This window comes from Anarhichas minor, unplaced genomic scaffold, assembly GCF_050575085.1.
Source record: "Anarhichas minor isolate MPS153535 unplaced genomic scaffold, ASM5057508v1 ptg000043l, whole genome shotgun sequence".
Taxonomy (NCBI): Eukaryota; Metazoa; Chordata; class Actinopteri; order Perciformes; family Anarhichadidae; genus Anarhichas; species Anarhichas minor.
In genome coordinates this window covers 4,515,168-4,535,476 of record NW_027466489.1, presented here as the reverse complement: position 1 = coordinate 4,535,476, position 20,309 = coordinate 4,515,168, and the positions used below count along the sequence as shown (strand labels likewise).

Genomic DNA, 20,309 nt, shown 5'->3' with positions numbered 1-20,309 from the left:
AGGATCCAGCCATTCGTAGCTATTTGGCTTCAGGCTCACAGTACACTACTAAAAGTTGCAAGTCTGTTCTTAAACATCCAGGTGAAAGATGCTCAGACAGTTCTGACAAAAGAAAGTTAGCTGGAAGTACCTGTTTTGATTGGAGAAAGAGAGATAGCAAGATATAAAAAACAGAAAAAAAAAACAGTGAGAAAGGCAAGAGTCCTAATCAGTTAGGAGACAGCATGCGTGACAGAAGGAAATCTTGGTCACAGTCCCTCCATCCGTTCTCACAACGGGTCTTGAAGGAGGCCAGTGATTGCACGGACACATGGAGGCTAAAACGCCTCTTATCTTACGCTGTCATACCTTCTCATAAATCAGTGCTTAGCCATCCGCTCTGCACTGATAAGGCAACCAAACACCGACTGATCCACACCAGAAATAGAGAGATAGAGACATTTTTCTTTTATGAGTGCCCTCTCCCGCTCTCTCTCACACTCCCTTCTTCTATCTTCGCTATCTGTTTTTCATTCATCAGATCTGAACCGAAGACAAGTTTTTTTTTTTTCTGCTTGTTTGTTTGCAGCTTGCCATATTTTCTGTTGTAGCTTTTCCAGCAGTCTGGTTATGATCATCTTAAGAGCTAGTGAATCTTTTCCAACATTCACACGAGAAAGAGTTGGGAGTGCTGAGAAATGATCTTTTGACCGTTGCGCAATAAAACATAAAAAAAATGTGGCGACAAGGCTTTTATTTGAACTGAATATGCCAGTTGGATCTCACTGCAACAGGACTACTGTAATACCAACCGTGTGTCGAGGACAGTCCATCTCATGATGCAAAACATTGGTCCAATCCGATGAGTGTTCCCGAATCCGAAGTTATCTCAAAAGCTGCTTCTTTATGAGTACATGAGTACAATTCATCTGCAGAACTTGAGCATTCATCACTGCACACACACTTTCATATATAATATCTTTGCAACGACAGAAACAATATGACTTTTGGTGACACAGAACAATCCTGTTGAACGCCAACGAACACAGTGTGGTGTGGTTCCTGCTTCTTGGGGTCTAATTTGCTTGAAACGCATTACAATGGTTTGTGACTAATTAATCATGCATAGATGGTTTAATAGGACAGTGTAATCTGGCCACGGTGGTGAAAAGGTACATTTCACGCTGTGCACCAGCTCTTTATGCGTGTGACATTGGTGTAATAAAAAGCCACAGACTAATGAATTCCAAGTGTTTTATACTTTCTAAATGCGATTACACTTGAACAAAGCATCATTTAGGTTGGAGATCTTCCCCGATATCAAAAGACCCTTTTTGTTTCCTCTGTGTGATTCTCAGCCGAGTCGACCACATTAAAACTCGATCCGTCAGCCGCGGAATAAAAAGTTTGCGTCTCTGTGTTTGTGCCAGGAGGTGCCGCTTCCTATAAGCTCTCTGCGGGGCCGTCTGTGGTCTTCCATCATTGTAGTGCGGCGGAGCACATGGTCCAGAGGAGCACATCAATTCATCTAACACGAAATCCTACAGAACATGAAAGCCCCGGATCACAGCCAAGCTTTGAGTGATGACTGTTTCAGCGCTTGTGCCAAGAGGAGAGAAAGTGAGAGACGAGAATGTTGAGAGACATAAAGAGAGAGCAAGCAGAGGGAGGAAGAGGACGTACAGAGATGCTTTGAGCGCGAATGCCGTGCCAATGTGCCACTCCCCCTCCGCTTCCCCAGGGACATGAATGAAGTAAATGAATGATGGACCCAGCCCACACAAACGCCCCTCTTCTATTGAGACCAAGCAGTCCATTCACGGGGATGAGTGAGGCGTCGACACCAACAACAACAATAACAACAGCAACATAGGAGGCCCTTGCTCCTATTTCTCATTCATACACATGTATGCAGTCACACAGACACACACATGTGGTACAGATACCATGGACAACACTGCCAACATACCATTAGGGACACCTAGAGAGGGTTCCTGAGAACAGGGCTGACTAACAAAGCGTGGAGGCAAAGGGGCGTGAACGGGGCACGAAAAAAAACCCATCTTGGCATCACGTCAATGCAACCGCCACAATGATCAGGGATGAGAGGCCATCTCCTCCCCTCCACAATCAGCACATTATCAGGAAGCCCATCAGTGCATGAACCCAGAAAACAAGGCCTGGAAACCTCATGTTCCACCACATTCTGCCCTTCCTCCTCCTCCTCCGCTTGGTTGTTGGCTCTCTTGTTCTTCCAGGACGGCATGGGTTCAGGGGGGGGGGGGGGGGGGTTCCCGCCCACACTGGGGTGATCTCACTCAGAGGTCTGACCTTCAAGCTCAGGCATTACTTGCCTGAAGCCACAGCAGCTAATGGAACGTGGGGAATACAAATCCGATTGAAACGAGATCAATCTGACAAGGGAGGTTAGCTATTTACCAAGCATTTACATCTTGAACCTTGAAGGTGGGCTTTGTAATGATGTTAGCATCTGACTGAGTGCTCAGTTTTCACCAATTATGCATCCTGTAGAGCGAATGTATGAAGAGCGCTGAAAATGAAATACAGCTCTGACAGGAGCAGGAGGAGGAAGAGGAATGTTCTGGCTTTTTAAATCAAATAGTGAAACACCACTACTGCAGCCTCCAACAGGATCATGGTCAGGCTCAACCACAGGCCTAATTTCTCCCATAATCACATAGACAGCTACTTGGTCTTCATCCAACATATACTGTTCACACGGAGAGGCTTGATGGACTATTAGTCCGAGTCTCCCACACCTGAAAATATTCATGGGGTTGTGGGTGTTTGAGGTTGCACAGATTCTGCCAAAAAAACAACTTTGACCTTTCATTTACGAAAAGGAAGCACTTCCCATAAAACTTTGCCAAACTGGCACAGAGCGAGCTACAGCACTTCGATTGTATAAACACTCCGCAAAAATAAATATTCGTGCTTTAGCTTGACATAACTTCGTATCGTCTATGAATAAATGTATGGTTCAGAGCGCACTTTGGGCTAGTCCAAATATTCCCAGGTGCCAAAAACACTTCTTCTAAGACAAACTGTATGACAACATGTGAGTGTGGGTAAAGTCAGCACTTTTCATTGACTCCAACATCAAACCTTGCGGTGCGAGGTTATTGCCGGGGCTTTTGGCACAGAGCTGAACAGTCACCAGCTGAGGTGAACCATCTCAACCGACACTATACACTGCTAATGGGAAGCAGACACACAATTTGTTCTGAGTAGGCCTTTGTGCACCCGCACTCCTCTCCTCCTTCTCATTCTCAAATCCCTCCATCTATCCACGCTCTGGCTGAGATAGCAAACCTGACACTGATGCCCTGTAGTCCATTAGCACTCTCAGAGAGCCCCGTCTGAGTCTGCTCTATTGCTCCCTTCACATTTCCTTCCACTCACCCTATCAGACAGTCCTCACTTTGACTCTTGCACTGCTTATCTGAGTCTCTCTGTCTCCTTCCCTTCCTCCTTTCCTCCTGTATGATGTCTAAGTTGGAACAAGACGAGCTCCTCGAGTTCAACATGTCAGTCCATGTCCATAGGGAGGAGAACAAGTCACTCATGTCCAATTCAGATAACATTAATGTGATTGCCAAAAATCCCCTGGTGATACCAGCAATAGCTCCACAGATAACTCTCCTCCAGCCTGTCTGCTCTGATGTAACGTCAGACACACCTGTTAACACTGATGAACAGTGGTCTGTACAGTGTGAGCTCTCTCCTCCAACAGTAACTCACTGCCCAGCAAGGCTGCAACTGAAGATTACTTTCATCATCGAATCATCTTTGGATCATTGACTTCACCATTGTATAAAATAAAAAGAGTACAACATATTTCAAAGTCTAAATTAGCTTCTTTTGTCTGATCAATAACTTTTGAGTCTTTTGTAATTGGTATTCTACAGCTCCAGTCACTGACAGTCACTCGATATATTACGTCACTTGCTCCACGCGTTGCTCCTTGTACTACGTCACTTGATGTAGTACAATGCAAACAGTTGACCGAATGCAAAAACCTAAACATTCAACATATCCATAGTTTGCAGAAACGTACAATGCCACCATGTTTTCATGGCGACTGGGCTGAAAAATCGGGGTAGAGTAGAATAAAACCTGATCTGTGAACACTGAAGGAACACAATTCAATTCTCTGTATACCAATATTGTATATGGAAAAAAAAATGACAATTAATTCTACTTTTTACCTTGAACCAGATATTAGAATCCAGCTAACGCTGAATTAGCTTTGCAAGTTGCATTTGACAAAGTATCAAATGACACACACACAATCACACACACACGCACACACAGATGCACACACACACACGTCTATGTATATTTAAGTGTAGTTTTCCCACCCCAAGTGTTCACAATCGCCACCATATGACGAGGTCAATGGCACTGCAGTAACAGGATCCCAACACTGACAGACAAATGATAATGAATGATAGCTGTCTGAGTAAATAAGTGGAGAGGTGCCCTTGACCCGCTGTCTCCTTAATTTCAGCCCCCCCCCGCCCCCCCCCCCCCCCCCCCAGAGGACTCCCACACCTTGGCTACATCTGGAGAGCATGTCCAGTCTCAACACAGAGAAACCACTTATTCTCTCATTTAACTCTCGAACCCTCCCCAACACTTTCACAAGTGTTGGGGAGCTGTGCCGCAGCTTTATAACAGTCTATTGTTTTAGTAAATTGATTCTGTAGTTTGTCTTAACGAAGCCTTGAAGCCTCCACGCTGCTTTACTTCAGGATTTCCTGAGAGAAGAAGAGACGGCAGACATCAGGGGAAATAAGCACAATGCTGTGATTACATCCCGCATCTCCTCCGTGGAGAGAATCATTTGAACCCGATTCGGTTTGTGAGGAGTGACAGGTAGACGTTGCCATGGCAACCAAAGCAAAGCATGTGTCATATAGGGCGCGTTACAGAAGCTCTGCAAGCATGTGAGCACACGCATACACACAAACCTTGCAGACATAACCATAAGGACTTGACATGAATATTAAAAAGACTCTCTGTCACTTTAAATCTGCAGAGAACCACCTCTTGTAAAAGCCATTACTCGCTCCCTAATTCTGTCTCCAACCACAACAACTGTCGTCCGCTTCAACCCCCCCCCCCCCCCCCCCCCCTCCCCTCTCTCCTGAGGTTGATCACAGCATGCATAATAATCTGCCTCTAATAATGATTAAAATCACACCTCAAGAGTTGTGGGCTCTGTTATAAGATGACAGAAAACAATTGCACAGACTGCACTAACCACTTTAACTGCACACGCCACTCAAGTTCCACCAACATGAGAAAGAAATGACATCTGTCTGATGCACCACTGTGGCTTACTTCTATTTTTATACTGTCTTGACACATTTCAATCCTAAAAAATGGCTGCAGCAGGAAACCGAGAGACACAAACGCACACCAGGATACACTGTCTGTCTATCTCTCACACACACACACACACACACACACACACACACACACACACACACACACACACACACACACACACACACACACACACACACACACACACACACACACACACACACACACACACACACACACACACACACACACACACACACACACACACACACACACACACACACTTATCATAGTGTCTGTCACACCCTGCGTTGCCCCCCTTTACACAGCAGACAGGGAACTGGATGGGCTATTTATCGAGCCTGCCAAAGCATCCCCCGTAAGTAAACTATCATGTACACTCAGAAGATCTCTGACAAAAAAAAAAAACTATTAACAAAGAATGTTTTAAAAGTAAACGTCCTGATCTTTTTTGCATACAACATTAGGTGACTGTGGTCAGTTGGAGCCCTTCCAAGGCTTGGATGGGCATTAAACTCTCATCTGTGCACGCGACACCAACAGCAAGCGAAAGCTAACGATTATGGTTTTGTAGAAACTTGATGAAACATGCAGCAGTTTAGATCAGGTTTAGATCAGGCTCAATGTCAGATGTAATCAGCAACGATGGCAAAGTGCTTAATTCTCCAGTTGCAATAACGCTGCTTCTTCTCTGTAGCAGTGCTGACTGATGGCTCATGGGTACTGTAGTATTTAGAGCCATTTGCCATATCAAACCAAAGAAAGAAACATGATTTCTCAGAAACAAAGTTTAAACTATTTAAACAGTCATTTGATCAAATTTAGTTTTGGTATATTATCCAGACTTCTGTGCTTCTGGTTGAGGAACATTGTGGGTCAAATAAATAAATAATGGGAATGCAAACAGTGCTCAGAAGAAGTATTCAAATCGCAGAAAAGTGATTCCAATTTAGAGCTTTTCACTGGGAGCAACGATTTGTACGTGTATTTCTTTCTGTGACACCATTACAGAGTGGGGAGCCAGCAATTCATTGAGTGAAAATGACTAACGAGTGAATGGAGACGCATCATTTCCTTTTAAGCCTGCGATCTAAGTTAGCACTGCACTCACTGCACTCACTGCACGTTTGCTGAGCTGGTAGGCAACATCCTTCTGTGCATATATCCACCCACTCCTCCCTTAAACATCCCCCTGCTCTCTCACCGATGTGCCCTCCTCTCAAGGAAAGTCTGGGCACTTTAGAGACCCCCCCATCTCCCCTTTCGCCTTTTTAGTGTACTAAATCAGCTGCTGTGGGCGGCATACTGGGTGCTCTCGTCCCATTACCTCACACTGCCAACCTCTTATCAACAAGCAAATAGAGAGGGTGTGAGTGTAGAGTAAAGGGAGAGGAGTAGGACGACGAGGCAGAGGGAGATAAAAAGAGAAAGAAACAGACAGGAAGGACACTATATTTAGCACTGGAGCTGTCGCCTTCTGTTTTTCTCTCCTGAATAATCATAGTTTGACAGCATGCATCCTGCAGAGCAGAGGTTGCTGGGATGCACTACCCCCCCCTCCCCTCCTCCATCAGCAGCATCATCTCTGGAGAGAAAGTAGAAAAGTATTGTAATAATCGCTGCAGGCTTGCGTGCCACAGCCACCACGCATTACTCTGTGGAAACATTTTTGCAGTGACCCGACATCCTCTGATGGAGATAATAGGGAAGGGAGGCAGCTTTGGGCTACTTTGCCAACAGGTACAATGTTGCATGTGTGATGCATGCCAAGAGCACAAACTGCATCCAAGTACTATATGTACGAATGTGCAGCAACGTGACCAAAATACATTTATAAAAAGCATTCTGTCATCCATAATTTCTAAGAATTTGAAGGCACGTAGGAGAGGGCCAGTAAAAGGCTGTGACAAACTTGTTACACTCATGTACTGATGATGATTATCTGCTGGGAAAGGAGTAAACAAGCACAGCTGGTAGGGAGAGGGGCACAGAGGATTTGAATTAGATAACACTGTATGTGCACAATGGACTTTAGCCAGTGCAAAAAAACGTATTTGCTTTTGTGGAAAACACTAGCACACCTGTGTTGCTGCTGGTTTTTCAGCTTCTTTCTCAAAAATAAACACACACTTATAATTTATTTTAAAAGAAACGTTGCTCCTGCTGGTCTTTTCTATTTCCTAAAGCTTTAACTTGTTACACTATTTCTCTTTCATAGCCCCATTGTTTGAAGCTATTGTGTCTTCCTGACAACAGTATGTCCATTTACAAAGAACACGTCAATGTGTCAACGTTTGGGCATGTTCACCTGCGTGTTCACGTCTATACCGCACATGAATGTTCATCAGGCAAAGCAATACCATAAGCACATCACACCGTAGATGCTTATTATTATCATTGTGTAATACCCATAAATACACGATTGCACTGTGACAATCTGCCAAGTAAGTCTCACCATGCAATACATGTCTCATTATGTCTAACATCTCTGATGATGCATGTAATATAACGCACTGAAATGTGTACGGTGGTCTGATAATATGGCTTATTAATGACCCAATTTTTGGAGCTGAACAGCAGGAGGGTTTCTGGGTTATGAGAACAAGCAATTGCCCGGATGATTAGCCAATCACAATAGCTGGTTACTTACAGCCTGTTCACTTTTGTTTGAAGGAGACAGATCAAGACAATCAAAGCAGCTCAGATACGTGTCTAAATTGAAACGTTTATTTTTATTTTTGTAAGTCTGTGGGATTGTTGCAGGCGAGCACCTTGTCTGTCATGTGCTAGCAGGATAAGCTTTCAGCAGCTCATTGATTGCTGAGACTTGATTGCACTTTGCTCTGTCTCCAGTGCCACAATAATATATACCGTCTATAAGAAGTGAGGAGGCTGGGTGAGGTGCAAGGAGTTCTTGCAATCTGGAGAGAAGTGGAATATCTCAGGGCACGACAAGGATAATTATGAATAAAATACTTTCTATTTCAGCTTAGGAGTCAAAAGGACATCAGCAGTACAGGACCACCTACATAGAGGAATGTCACACTCATAGTACTTTAGGAAGACAAAGGGGCCCTCTCATGTACTATATATACACATAAATCTGCCTATAGAACATAATCTGTGGAAGATGAGGTCTATTGTTGTAGAGAACAAGCAGTCAAGTTCAAACTCAGTAGCAGCTCCTAATTATTCAAAAAATAAAAGAGGTGGAGGACATCTCGCCATTTCTGATCTTAACCCTGAAAACTGTCAGGAGAGATGAGCTGATAGTGAAGTCTTTGTTCCGGCGTGACAATCATTGACGCATTACGTGGGACACAAAGAGCGTATGGGAAAGTGCAGAGGCTGGAGTAACCTTAAGATTGTCCCTGAGAATTACAGGACCGCCTGGCTTTGTCTGTCTTTCTTCCCAGAGCTAACCTTGCGCCCAGGTGTTCCACAGAGGACTAAAGAGGCCGGAGAAAAACAAAGTTAAACACTTTCAAATGGGCCCGGGGATTAGCGCAACAAGCTATTACTTGTTAATATGGTGCCATTCTCCCACAGTTTGAGGGCAGTTAACCTCGGGTGTGACTGGCTTCTGTTTGAAGGGTCACAACCTCGCAGAGCCTCACGCACTAAAATAGCACGTGATTATAGACCTTGTTTAAAAGTAAATATAGGCGCTCAAAGCAGCTGATCTAAGCCAGCCTTGTTCAGTCTTTTATGAGAAAGAAGAATACACCTACATAACTGTGACTTTTAAGGAATACCATCTGTACATCTAATATCTATGTTATTTGAAAATGTCATTTGCATAACCCCAACTTCACTTTTGAATAAATGTATACTAAATATAGCATGCTATTATATTTTTTGGGGAAAACACACTGTTGTTTAGTTTGAGAGAAGCATTGTGTGTGTGTGTGTGTGCACGCAACTCTTTTGAAGCCTCTGTTTGCTAACTTGGTCCTTATCACAGTTAATAACTCGGCTTGCACAAAAACACTCAGTAGCTACTTTAGGAACCTCAAAAGACAAAATGATCTGCTTAGGTTACTTATGGTTGTTTACTATGTAAACCTTCATTTTAAGTAATCTGGTGGTGAAAATGTGCTTAGGTTCCTGTTTTTATTGTTTGTTTTTTTTCCATTTGAGGGTTCCTGCAGACATGGAACTTATACAATAACAATGAATACTACAGTGCAAAAAATATTATAGTATATTCCATCTTATTTATTGAATGAGGGGAAATGATTAAACAATTCATATTAATACAAATATATACAAAATTAAAAATAACTACTGGTTGAAGTAATAAGCCAGAGCCAAATACCAAAGTGCAGGATTTAAACTTAACCTCCTGTTTCACTGTGATGTTACATGTCATCTGATTTGTTCAGGCTCGTATGCATGAAAATCCTTTGGCTTTCAGTTATGAAGAGTTCCAGGAAAACTGTACAAATGGTAAGAAATAAACACAGATGGAAAGTAGTGATTATTAAATGGCAGAATGGAAATTCAAGGTAAGGGTTTATAGCAGATGATCACACTGAAATGCAGTACTAATACCGTATACTGTATTTGCCATAGGAGATGTTATCATTTTTCTTTCGAGAAATGTGTGTGTGTCTATATTATTTATATAATCCCTCTTGATAGAGGGCAAATAATTGAAAAGCAAAGACAAGCTGGATTTCAGCCAAAAGCAGCAACATCTTCTCTAAGAGCTTTATAAAATGAAAATAATGGGTGGAAAGTGATACTGTGTAACCTTCGTGGATAAACATGTGAGGCTGGGTCACAGACAGAAGCAAAACCAACAACGCAATTAAAGAAAAAAACACTTTTAGCTGCTGCAGTTGGCAGACTACATTTGTAGCTCATCTCCTCGATCTGTTTTATCATCACAATTGAAATGCTTGTTAAAAATGAGCTTGGCTTATGTTATCAGAAGGCACTTATAATAGCAAATATGTGTGTCAGCACTAGACAGTTATCATGAAACCTAAAGCCAAGTATTTAGTTAAGTACACTTACACGTAAAAAAATAATGAAAGGACATTACGGAGCTATTCCCAGCAGTACGGTGCAAAACCAATACAATTAGGGAATGCACAGCATAGGGATCATTTCTATTCTCCAGCTATCTGAAGTTGCTCTGTGAGGCATAAAGTAACCTCCAGAACTGATTAAAAACCAAAAGGAACTCGATTAAAAGAAGTAGAAAATAAATTAACTCTTTTTTTACCAAATAAATGTGAAACCAGTGGAGGGTGAAATCCAACTTGATTAGAGAGAAAGATGGTGAGAAAGAACACTAACAGGTAAGCATTGTATCTGATCAAGAGAGAGGTTTTAATCAGCAAGAGACCAAGACATGAAGTAACAACAAACAAATGCAAGCAAATGAGTTATTTCTGCTATTCCAGTGTTGACTAGATATGACTAGAGACACATGACACATTGTAGATGCCATTAAAAAAAACATATTTTCACACAACTCTACAAATCTTCTGTATATGATTTAAATGCCATGATGAGCAGAGAGACCTCCAGCTCCCATTCAGTGTGTCTAACTGTTCAAACTCGACACAGAGCTTATATCTTCAGTGTGGCGATCTCATGACCGATGCTTATTAAAATCTTCTTCAGAAGTAGGCCTACTATAAAACCTCAAGAGCTTTACAAGGACACAATGGACACGATGGCTGAGCCGGCGCTGGAATGACAAAGCACCGGAGACTGCACCGCTGAGACCTATTTTAACAGGGCAGTTCAACACACACACACACACACACACACACACACAGGGCCTCATGTGGCACTGGCAAACATTCATAACATGCTGGATCTGCGCCCTGAGTGTGTGCCCAGCCAAGTGTTAAATCTGACTTGATTTCAGAAGGGAGCCGAGGTCGCACAAAGGCCTGTTTGAGGAACTAATGGCAGCCAGGCGATTAAATAAAGACATATTCTCTGGTCCTGAATAGTCAGGACAATCAGCAGCACATCTCCGCATCCCTCTCATCGCGACACACAATCAAACTCTCTGTTAGGCAGTAAAGGAATAGATGACAGGCTTGCCAAGCTCTGAATTCAGCGAGTGCCAATAGTTTACCCACAACAAGACTAAGAAATAAAAGACAGATGACAGAAACAACCATTACTCTGGTGATCAAATCTACATAGCTGTGTAGAGAAGCACAGAACTAAACAAACTGGGTCACAGACGCTGCAAGTATTGCGAGTGCCTTACCTTTGAAGGACAGGAAGATCCTGGGAGCAGAGAGGGGCTCAATGAAGGCCGGCAGCGCCCCGGACGATAAGGCCAGCAGGGCCAGTAGCCAGCACAGTTTGTCCCACAACATTGTCCCTCTGTTTGTTAACAGAGCAGAAGTAGAGTCCAGGAGCTGAGGGACAGATAGGGTTGAGCATCAGTCAATAAGCCTCTACTTTAAACCAATTGTAGCAACCAATTTCAGCCACATTGTGTAGTTTTAATAAAGCTTACTGAAGTCATGCAACGACACAGATCCCCAGGCAGGGACTGAGACACAAAGCTAAACACTGGATCTGTTCCTGCTATAGCTGCCATGCTTTGAATGTATATTATGGGGGAGTATAAATGCTTAAAATCTCAGGTAATTATATTAGGGTGTGCAATAGAAAGTAACTTAACCTCAACCATAAAACCTGACAGTTGTAGGGGTCTGGAAATATACTCTGCTGGTTCAGCATTGATTTTCCATCATTGCTACCAGGTTTTATCATGAATCTCTCATTGTAATGTGCCCCTGCTGTTATTCTTGCCTGTGTCTGCTTCTGTGTGCTGTAAGAGCAACAGCGTGGATGACCGGAGACACCTTCCAGCTGGAGAAAGAGGAGCTGCGTGCACCTCCCTGCTCACTTTTCATACATACGGACACAAAACGTGTTTGTGAAACCGTCAAATTCCTGGTCAAGAAATACAGCACTGTTACCCACAAAGAGCTGAATTTCACGGCGGAGATGCCTCGTTGAGCCCGGCGCGCACGAGCAGTGCTCACCATGAACATGCGGATATCAGCCACAAAGAGAGCTGAAGTTAATAATATCCCCATAAAAGGATTTAAAGACGCTCCAAGTTATCAGCGTGCGGATGAGGTGGCACAGCTGTATACAAAAAGGCTTGTACAATTAATTGACCGTGCCATGTTGGGAGAAAACAATTTATTTTAGTGAGGTTGTTTTGATGTAATCATCCATTCATCTACTCGTAAACGTGGATTTGAGTCTGAGGTCAAACTGTTAGTCAGGGTTTAAGATCAAGTTCCACATTGAGCCCTAAAGGCACAACTCCAAAGACCGTTAACCAAAATAAAGCGTGACTGGGCTTTGAATTATGAGGACATGAACATGACCCACGTGCCATTTATAAGAGGGTTTTAGACAGTAAGTAACGTTGAGTGCTAGTTAGACTTATATTCGATCACTGTGAATATAGCAGATTGTAAAGACACAGCATCACATGCAGCCAAAACTTTCAGTGCGTCCTGCACGTTGTCCACATAACACGCGCACCACGCACGCACACACACACACACACACACACCACTGCTCTTTGCTCATGCAGTATTTGAAATTGGTATTTGCGAGTAGAATTGATCATTTAAAACTACCTCCCACGCGCCAGACAAGATCAGCCAAACATAGAAATAGGCTAACTGAAGTCTGTTGCTTAAAATAAACTGTTCTCAATTTTCTGACTTAAAATATTCTATTTTTTTTTTACAGAACTTTTAAGATAGATTTTAAATATTAGAGCCATAACCTTACACGTGAAGCATGCATCATTCCTTTCGACTCCACCAAATGTTGCTTCCTACTGTTTTATAAGCACATCTGTCTCAATACAGATAACGAATCTGACTTGTATAAAAACATCACTTGCATTATGACCCACCTTCTAGTTCCGTCCAGTGAATATTGTGTTAAAGCTGGTCAACATTTAAAACCATCCACTCCCGATCCTTTGAGCTCCTCTGTCCGCACGCAGGAGTAGTATCAGTGTATCCGCCGCAGATCCTGCACGATTATCCCCAGAGCCGAACAAAGCTTGGATTCAAATGAACTTGACGCAGCCGCCTTAACTTGAAGTGATCTCTAAATGGTATCAACAGATTGTGTATTTTCCACTGAAGGAGGTTTGAAACAAAGAGTTGTTCCTGGAGAAGAGTGGCGGAGAGGAGCGTCCAACACGCGCAGCGGCACTCAAGTGTGTAGTGCAAGAAAGCGGCTTCTGCAGGTGGATACACTGAGGTCTCCCGGCCAGTGGACACACCCATGGGGGAGGGAACCCACCTTCGCGTCCCCGCGCTCCGTCCCGCCCCAAAATTTAGCACAAAGCAAATCAGATCTGTATCTTCTTACACTCCTCAGAAGAGGTAAACTCACTTAAAACGACGAAGAACAAACTATAGCCTACATGTAATATAGGGCAGCTGGTGGAGATGTTCCCTTCAACACAGGGGCAGGTATTATAAACGTTATGCTACAAACAAAACATATGTTTCCCTTAAAAAATGAAAGAGTTAGTTTTAAAATCTGGTTTTAATTATACTTTAAAAGCATTTGACAACAGATATTTGTGCTTGCATTCTCATTGTCATACATTTCCCACTGATCAGTAATTATCATATCACATCTCTCACATATTCATATTCAGTTTGTATCCTATTAAGTGTGGGAACACAGCATTTAGGCTACTTTTGCGCTGATAGTATGTTATAGTTTGTGATTTGTTACTGTAATAAAACCTAAAGCCTTTAGTAGAATAGAATGATGCAGTTTGTTTTCATTACAATTAGCATTTGCTATTGTCACCAAAGGTAGACGTATTAAGATCAAGATAAAGGTACATTAAGATAAAATAAGCAAAGGCATGCATATTTGTGGAGCTCTCAAACAACAATTTCAATTAAAACATCTCCATAATGACTTATTGCAGAATACACAATGTAAAATACACATGCTGGCTGTCATACAGGACACATAGGGACTTGTGATAATGTGATGTAAACTTTATTTTGCCTCAGAGAAGTAATATTTTGCTGACACAAATTCACAGCCATGTCCAAGCTGCATGCAACAATAAGGTTTAACAATTATTTTGATTGTCCTGAAGAAGCTGGATTATCAAAATAGTACTGAAGTCATTTCACAACTTGATCAGCCTGTGACTGCCAGCTACTGATTTTTATTTGCTGGCTGGTGCCAACACTGAGTTGTGCTGAGAAGCGTTCAGATGCCAGGTCTGAGCCAAACAATTGTTCAGTATCTGCTGGTATTGGCAGTCTCACAGTATGGAACAGTGTTTGCTTTTTGAAGGAGACATGAATTACTTACTATATTTTGACTCAAAAGGAGAATAACCGAGCCGACAAAGATTTCAGATGAGAAGAAACATTTTCATTTGATGCGAGCAGCTTCTGCGTGACTCTTTGGAACAACAGGAATGTGGTGACACGTTCACTTAAGAAACAGTTGAAAAGTGGCCAGATGGAGATAAGGTAGATCTATTCAGACACCTCGACAACCTGACGGAGGATCACTGGCTCTCGCCTCAGATAGGCATCAGATATTCATGGGCAAATGGAGCCTTAAATCTTTTAATCTCACTCGATCCCTCCCCTGATCACACTGGCTTATTTTGCTTCTTATCCAGTCAAGGCACAACGCAGCTGACGCCCAGTATGCATGCTTATTATTCCATAAATGATAAATACTGTAGCGCAGGCTTCATGCATGTCTTGGAGACGCTGCTGTTGCAGAAATATATAGAATCAGATAGGAATTTGGAGGATACAATGACTTTCTTTTATTGAATCATGGCGGTGGAGCTGATTTACTGTTTCCTTTGTGTTAGTTCACAGGAAAGATTATGTTACAGCGAGAAACCATAAAACCTGCACCACTGAAAAAAACTGACTGGGTGGTAATTTCACTGAAACTTACTTGTGTGCTCCATTTGAAATAATAATTTAATGATGAAGGACTTCGCACGTTTATTTTGTCATTTACTTTGTCAAAAAAATGTGTATAATTTCTATCTTTTTCTAACCTTTTGTCTTGAATAAATTGGGTTCATTACAAAAATGTACTTTCATGATAAATGGGAACAAAAAGATACCGGATCTCTGGCTGAGACTTTGAGTTTTCTGTTCTTTGAACAATGTCTTAGAAAGACAATCGTTACATTAGTTTGTATGCAAAAGAGGCTGAGCAGCGTGACTCCAGGCTTTGGTGCTCATAGCAGAGGAAGGAAGAGAGCTCAGCATCAGCATTTGCCATTAAAAGTGTTAAATTTCCCCTGATACCGGCAAAGAGCTCTGGGAAAAAATTACCCCCACGCTGACGAGCTCACGCACACAATGTGGAAGATATTGACTCGCTTTAGTCCATCTGAATCTTGGACGTTCTTGAAAAATCATCAGACTCTTTTTCTCACTCACTGTTTAACATGTGCAGGTGGGCGTTTGTGTTTGAAGGGTGGTCTGAGTACCAGACGGTACGGAGCCAAATGAATAACAACTTTCATAAATATCTGGAACCCCTCAGCACCCACCAAGAATAATTCAGTCAAACAATAAAATCTCTTTCCCAAAACTTCACATTTCAGCAGTTCAAACAATCTCCAATCTAAATGTTTAGTTGTGTCATTACCAATATTCTTTTTGTTTCCCTGCTCTATTCCCATTTTTCACTCTTTCTTTTTTTTGTCTCAGTCTTGTAGCCAACAGCTGCATGTTGTTTTCTATATTTCTTTTTAATCAACAATATTATTCCCATCTTCAGGCCTTTGGTGGCCTCACCATCTGTCACTTGCGTGAGACAAGAGGAAAGCAATTATTGAATTCTGGCTTTGAGGAGAGCCCGCCTTCATGAAAGTCCCTCATGCTCTCCAGTTTCTCCTCCAGCATTGCTTACTCTAGCAGCTATCTGACGAGTACAATGTGAAAGATAACAATGAAACCAAAGATCACCATCGATTGTCAGACCGCAGAGGCAACACATTTAGAGGAATTCTGCAAAAAAAAAAAAGCGACATTAAAGCGATTTTATTCTGCATAGGAGATGCCAGGTTTGTAAATCTGAGTTTGAATACTGCTGGTGGGAGACTTAATTCTTCCTTTTCTCGAGAAGTATAATATTTGATTCAGATATTACATCACTTCACTTCTAATGCTTCACTTTTATCAGACTAAACCTGCCAGTTTCCACAAAGCAACTTTGACGGCAAGTTGTACATATCTATTTATTAAAAGCGTTGTCATTTTCCTGGAGGACTTGAACGCAACGCTGCATAGATTATTGTTATCGCTCTCACTGAGTCCTCTGAGAGTTGCTCATAAGGAGCGTTTTACACTTCTTTATCCACTGTAACTCTATAATGAGGAAATAATGCACCACATTAACATTCACTGTGGAAGACACTGGTGGTTTTCATGGAAACAGGTGCCAGTGGGGAATACAAATCCAGGCAGTATAAGAGCAGAGGTCACTCTCTCATGTGAGTTTCATTACATTCAATGAATTTTCCTCTAACCTTTTGTCATCAATGACTCCACCAGCTACAGTAATTATGAATAGGCTGTGACAACCTCAACCTCTGTCTGCTGCCTCCACCACATGATGGGGAGGCAATTAACAGCTGTTCATTAATGATGAGGTGAAGAAACAAGTGCACCAGCACACTGCTGCGCACATCTGCTGTGCGCACACATCTAAATGGCACAGACGGATGTGAGTGCACACAACTGACCACACACATTACACTAGCAACACACACAGAGCCGAGGATGCCGTGACACACAGAAAGGCCCTCAGTTTGTGTAGAATTTAATGAGGGAACATGTACTCATCCCTCCACCTAACCGGGAGAGCTGTTACCTTTTGGTGTGATAAGATATTAAAAATTCACACGGTTTCTGCAGCGCTTTGACTAGTACGGCAGCACGCTCATTAGCATTTAAATGGAAAAAAGATAACGCCGCACTTCGCAGAGTCATACCTCCAACACAAATCTGGCAGACAGAGGAGAAAACTTGAATCAGGCCCTGAAAACTTTGGTTGTTTTTAGATACATGAGACATTTTCTTACTAGCGACTTTTTTTACTTTGCTTTTGTACGTCATACCACAACCATCCATATATCTAACTTTAGACAATGCCTTTTCAACAAAAAAATCTATTGTTTTAAAGGCAAGTCTAAATCTTTACGCCGCAAACCTATAAAATCCCACATCAAATTTCACGTTACAGTTTTTTAGTGGGAATTATAGGACAGTTTGCTTTATGTGCCCAGAAGCTAAACGTTACAAAAGATAATTAAATGCAAAAACTCAAACAGAAATGCTGACTCTGAGGCCAGTCTCTTGTTGTTGGAGCAGTTCCACAGATTTTGTCTTGTTGCTGTAACATTAGAGCCACAATTCTATGTTTTTGTTCAACAAATACAGCAATAAATGTTAGTCTTCAAGTTCATTCATGCCTGCAGAGACTTTGGAGAATCCCATTCAGACTACATACTGTTTGTGAGTGACCCCAAACTAGAGCTTTGCTATTTATGTTGGCTTGATATGATGCTGGCAATGTTGACTTTAACAATAAAATATTGAAGACACTGTGAAGATAAAACAATAGACTCTGTTATGCTAATAAATGTAGAGGACAATGTCATTGCTTGCTTGTGAATCTGCAGTCAGCCAATCATATATGCTGTTTAGCGCATACATTATACTACATATGAGTATAGTACTCATACATGCCTTTTGAGCTGCACTCTTAAGATTAATGGCATTCTTTTCTTCGTGCATATTTCTCTCATCCAGATCTCCCTGTGCTTGGCTTGATTGTCATTTTCATGCTTGTTTTTTGTTTCTCAGTCTTTTGTCACACAAACTGACTGTGACTCAGCTGGAGCTCTGCGATGCTAAAAATGGGACAGCTGCCTTTTTTTTAAAAATGACACAAGTTTGTCTCATTGTATGTGTCTCACATGTCTCCTGCCTGGGAAATGGAGGGAGTAGGGCAGCTGTGGTGGGATGATTTGGTATGAATTAAAGCTGTTTCCTAACAGGCTCCACAGGGTCTGATCCTGTCCCCTGCATGTCTGGTGGATTCCCTCCACCAGTATCAACCAGAGGAGAGCATGTATTACGTTACACCAGCTCTTTTTTCGCCCTTGTCTTTTTTTTCTCCTCACAGTAAACTGTACTGCAAACAATAACAGTGGCTTTATATTTAGCATGACTTTGTGGTTGAAGGTGCCCCGGGTTGGTTGAGGGGGGGGGGGGGGGGGGGGGGGGGGGGGTTTGTGTAATAGTTTTCCCATGCAGCGTTGTTGGCGCTGGCCTCCTGAGAGTCCAGTCTGTCAGTGTCATTCTTCAGCGGCATCCAGCCGCAGGTCTCTGGCAAGAGGGGGAGACTGAAGACAGGAAGAGGAAATGACTGTGCTTTTTGTTCTACACACTCAAATGTGGTCAGCTTTTGTAGTGGAGCTCAATCTAAAGTCGTCTGTGGTCTGATAGGGGAATACATGGGACTTTTGTGTTTTTGCCATGGCTAGTTCTTTAATTATTTAAAGAGAGGGAAAACCTTTTCAGTAGTTTCTTGCTTATTTTCCCAAATTATGTTTGTTTTCATGCTACTGAAAGACTAAGAAGAAAAAGTTTTGGCTTACAATACAACACTTTTGCTGTTCCAAACAAAACTGCATCACAGATTTCCCTTCTTCTTCTGCTCTTTTTTTTCTTTATCCTTCATCTCATTCTTATGATTTGTGTGGAAAGACATGTTGAATATAACGAAGGACAAGAACAATTATGAAGTTTTGTGCTATTAAGCTGGCGTAATCGCCTCTACGGTCTACCAGGTATTAGCGGGCGGCACGGCTCTGGCAGTGTCCATCACTGAAATATCTCAACAACTGTTGGATGGATTGACATTGGTTCCCAGAGGATAAATCCGAATAACTTTGGTGATCCCCTGACTTTTCCTCTAGTGCCACTGTGAGGTTTGTGGTTTTGAGTGTCCCCCTCACGATGAATTAGAATTACTTTGGTGATCTCTGACTTTTTTCATCTGGTGTCATCGTCACATCAAAATCGAAATGTTTCCTCTACTTTATTGTGTTTATTGCTGACCAGCAAACATTAGCATGTTAACACAATAAACTAAGATTAACATGGTTAAAATTATACCTGCATCAGCATGTTAACATTGTCACTGTGAGCATGTTAGCATGCTGATGTTAGCGCTTAGCTCAAGTACAGCCTCACAGAGCTGCTGGCATGGCTGCACAAATCTTTTTTTTAAATCGGCTGACAGAGACGGGGTTGTGTGTGCTCATACAACTATACACTGTTTATAATATAACTTAAAATGCCTGTCATTAATTTACCTTCCATTTGCAACAACTCTAGCTGGACTATGCTATGAGTCCCTTGTCCTTCACCCTTCCCCTTGCTCCCCATCTCATCCTCCTGTCATCACTTGTTTGGAATGCATGAAACAGGTGGCTCGAGAATTCAGAATGACATGGGAGGGATGGTGACCAAACAGTTGTGTGTGTGTGTGTGTGTGTGTGTGTGTGTGTGTGTGTGTGTGTGTGTGTGTGTGTGTGTGTGTGTGTGTGTGTGTGTGTGTGTGTGTGTGTGTGTGTGTGTGTGCGCGTGTGAGAGAGAGAAACAGAGAAAGATGTTCCGTGTGTGTTCATGAAAGAGAGAGGGAGAAAGGGAGGGGTTGGCCAAAAAAACAATAACAAAATACAAAGTTGGTTGTTTTGCTGATAATTTCTGCAGAGCCTGCTACCACTTTTCTTTCAGTTCTCTCTCAGAGTTATTTCAGATTTCTCTCTCTGCCAAGACTGCCAGAACACACCTTAATTGAATTAAAGTTAATGAAATCCATCTTGAATCAAAGCCTGGCTCTAA

General features: G+C 42.2%; 1 protein-coding gene across 2 annotated transcripts in view; it reads right to left on the bottom strand.

Annotated features, from left to right (window-relative positions):
• sema3fa (sema domain, immunoglobulin domain (Ig), short basic domain, secreted, (semaphorin) 3Fa) overlaps positions 1 to 13,586 on the bottom strand; it is a 49,443-nt gene extending 35,857 nt beyond the window's left edge. For both annotated transcript variants that reach the window (XM_076110462.1, XM_076110460.1), the window contains exons 1-2: positions 13,280 to 13,586; positions 11,594 to 11,747 (exon numbers count right to left, since the gene is read on the bottom strand). In XM_076110462.1, the coding sequence (XP_075966577.1) occupies positions 11,594 to 11,705 (112 nt within the window). In that variant the 5' untranslated portion in view covers positions 11,706 to 11,747; positions 13,280 to 13,586. The remainder of the gene's footprint in view (positions 1 to 11,593; positions 11,748 to 13,279) is intronic.
• Positions 13,587 to 20,309: the final 6,723 nt, after the last annotated feature.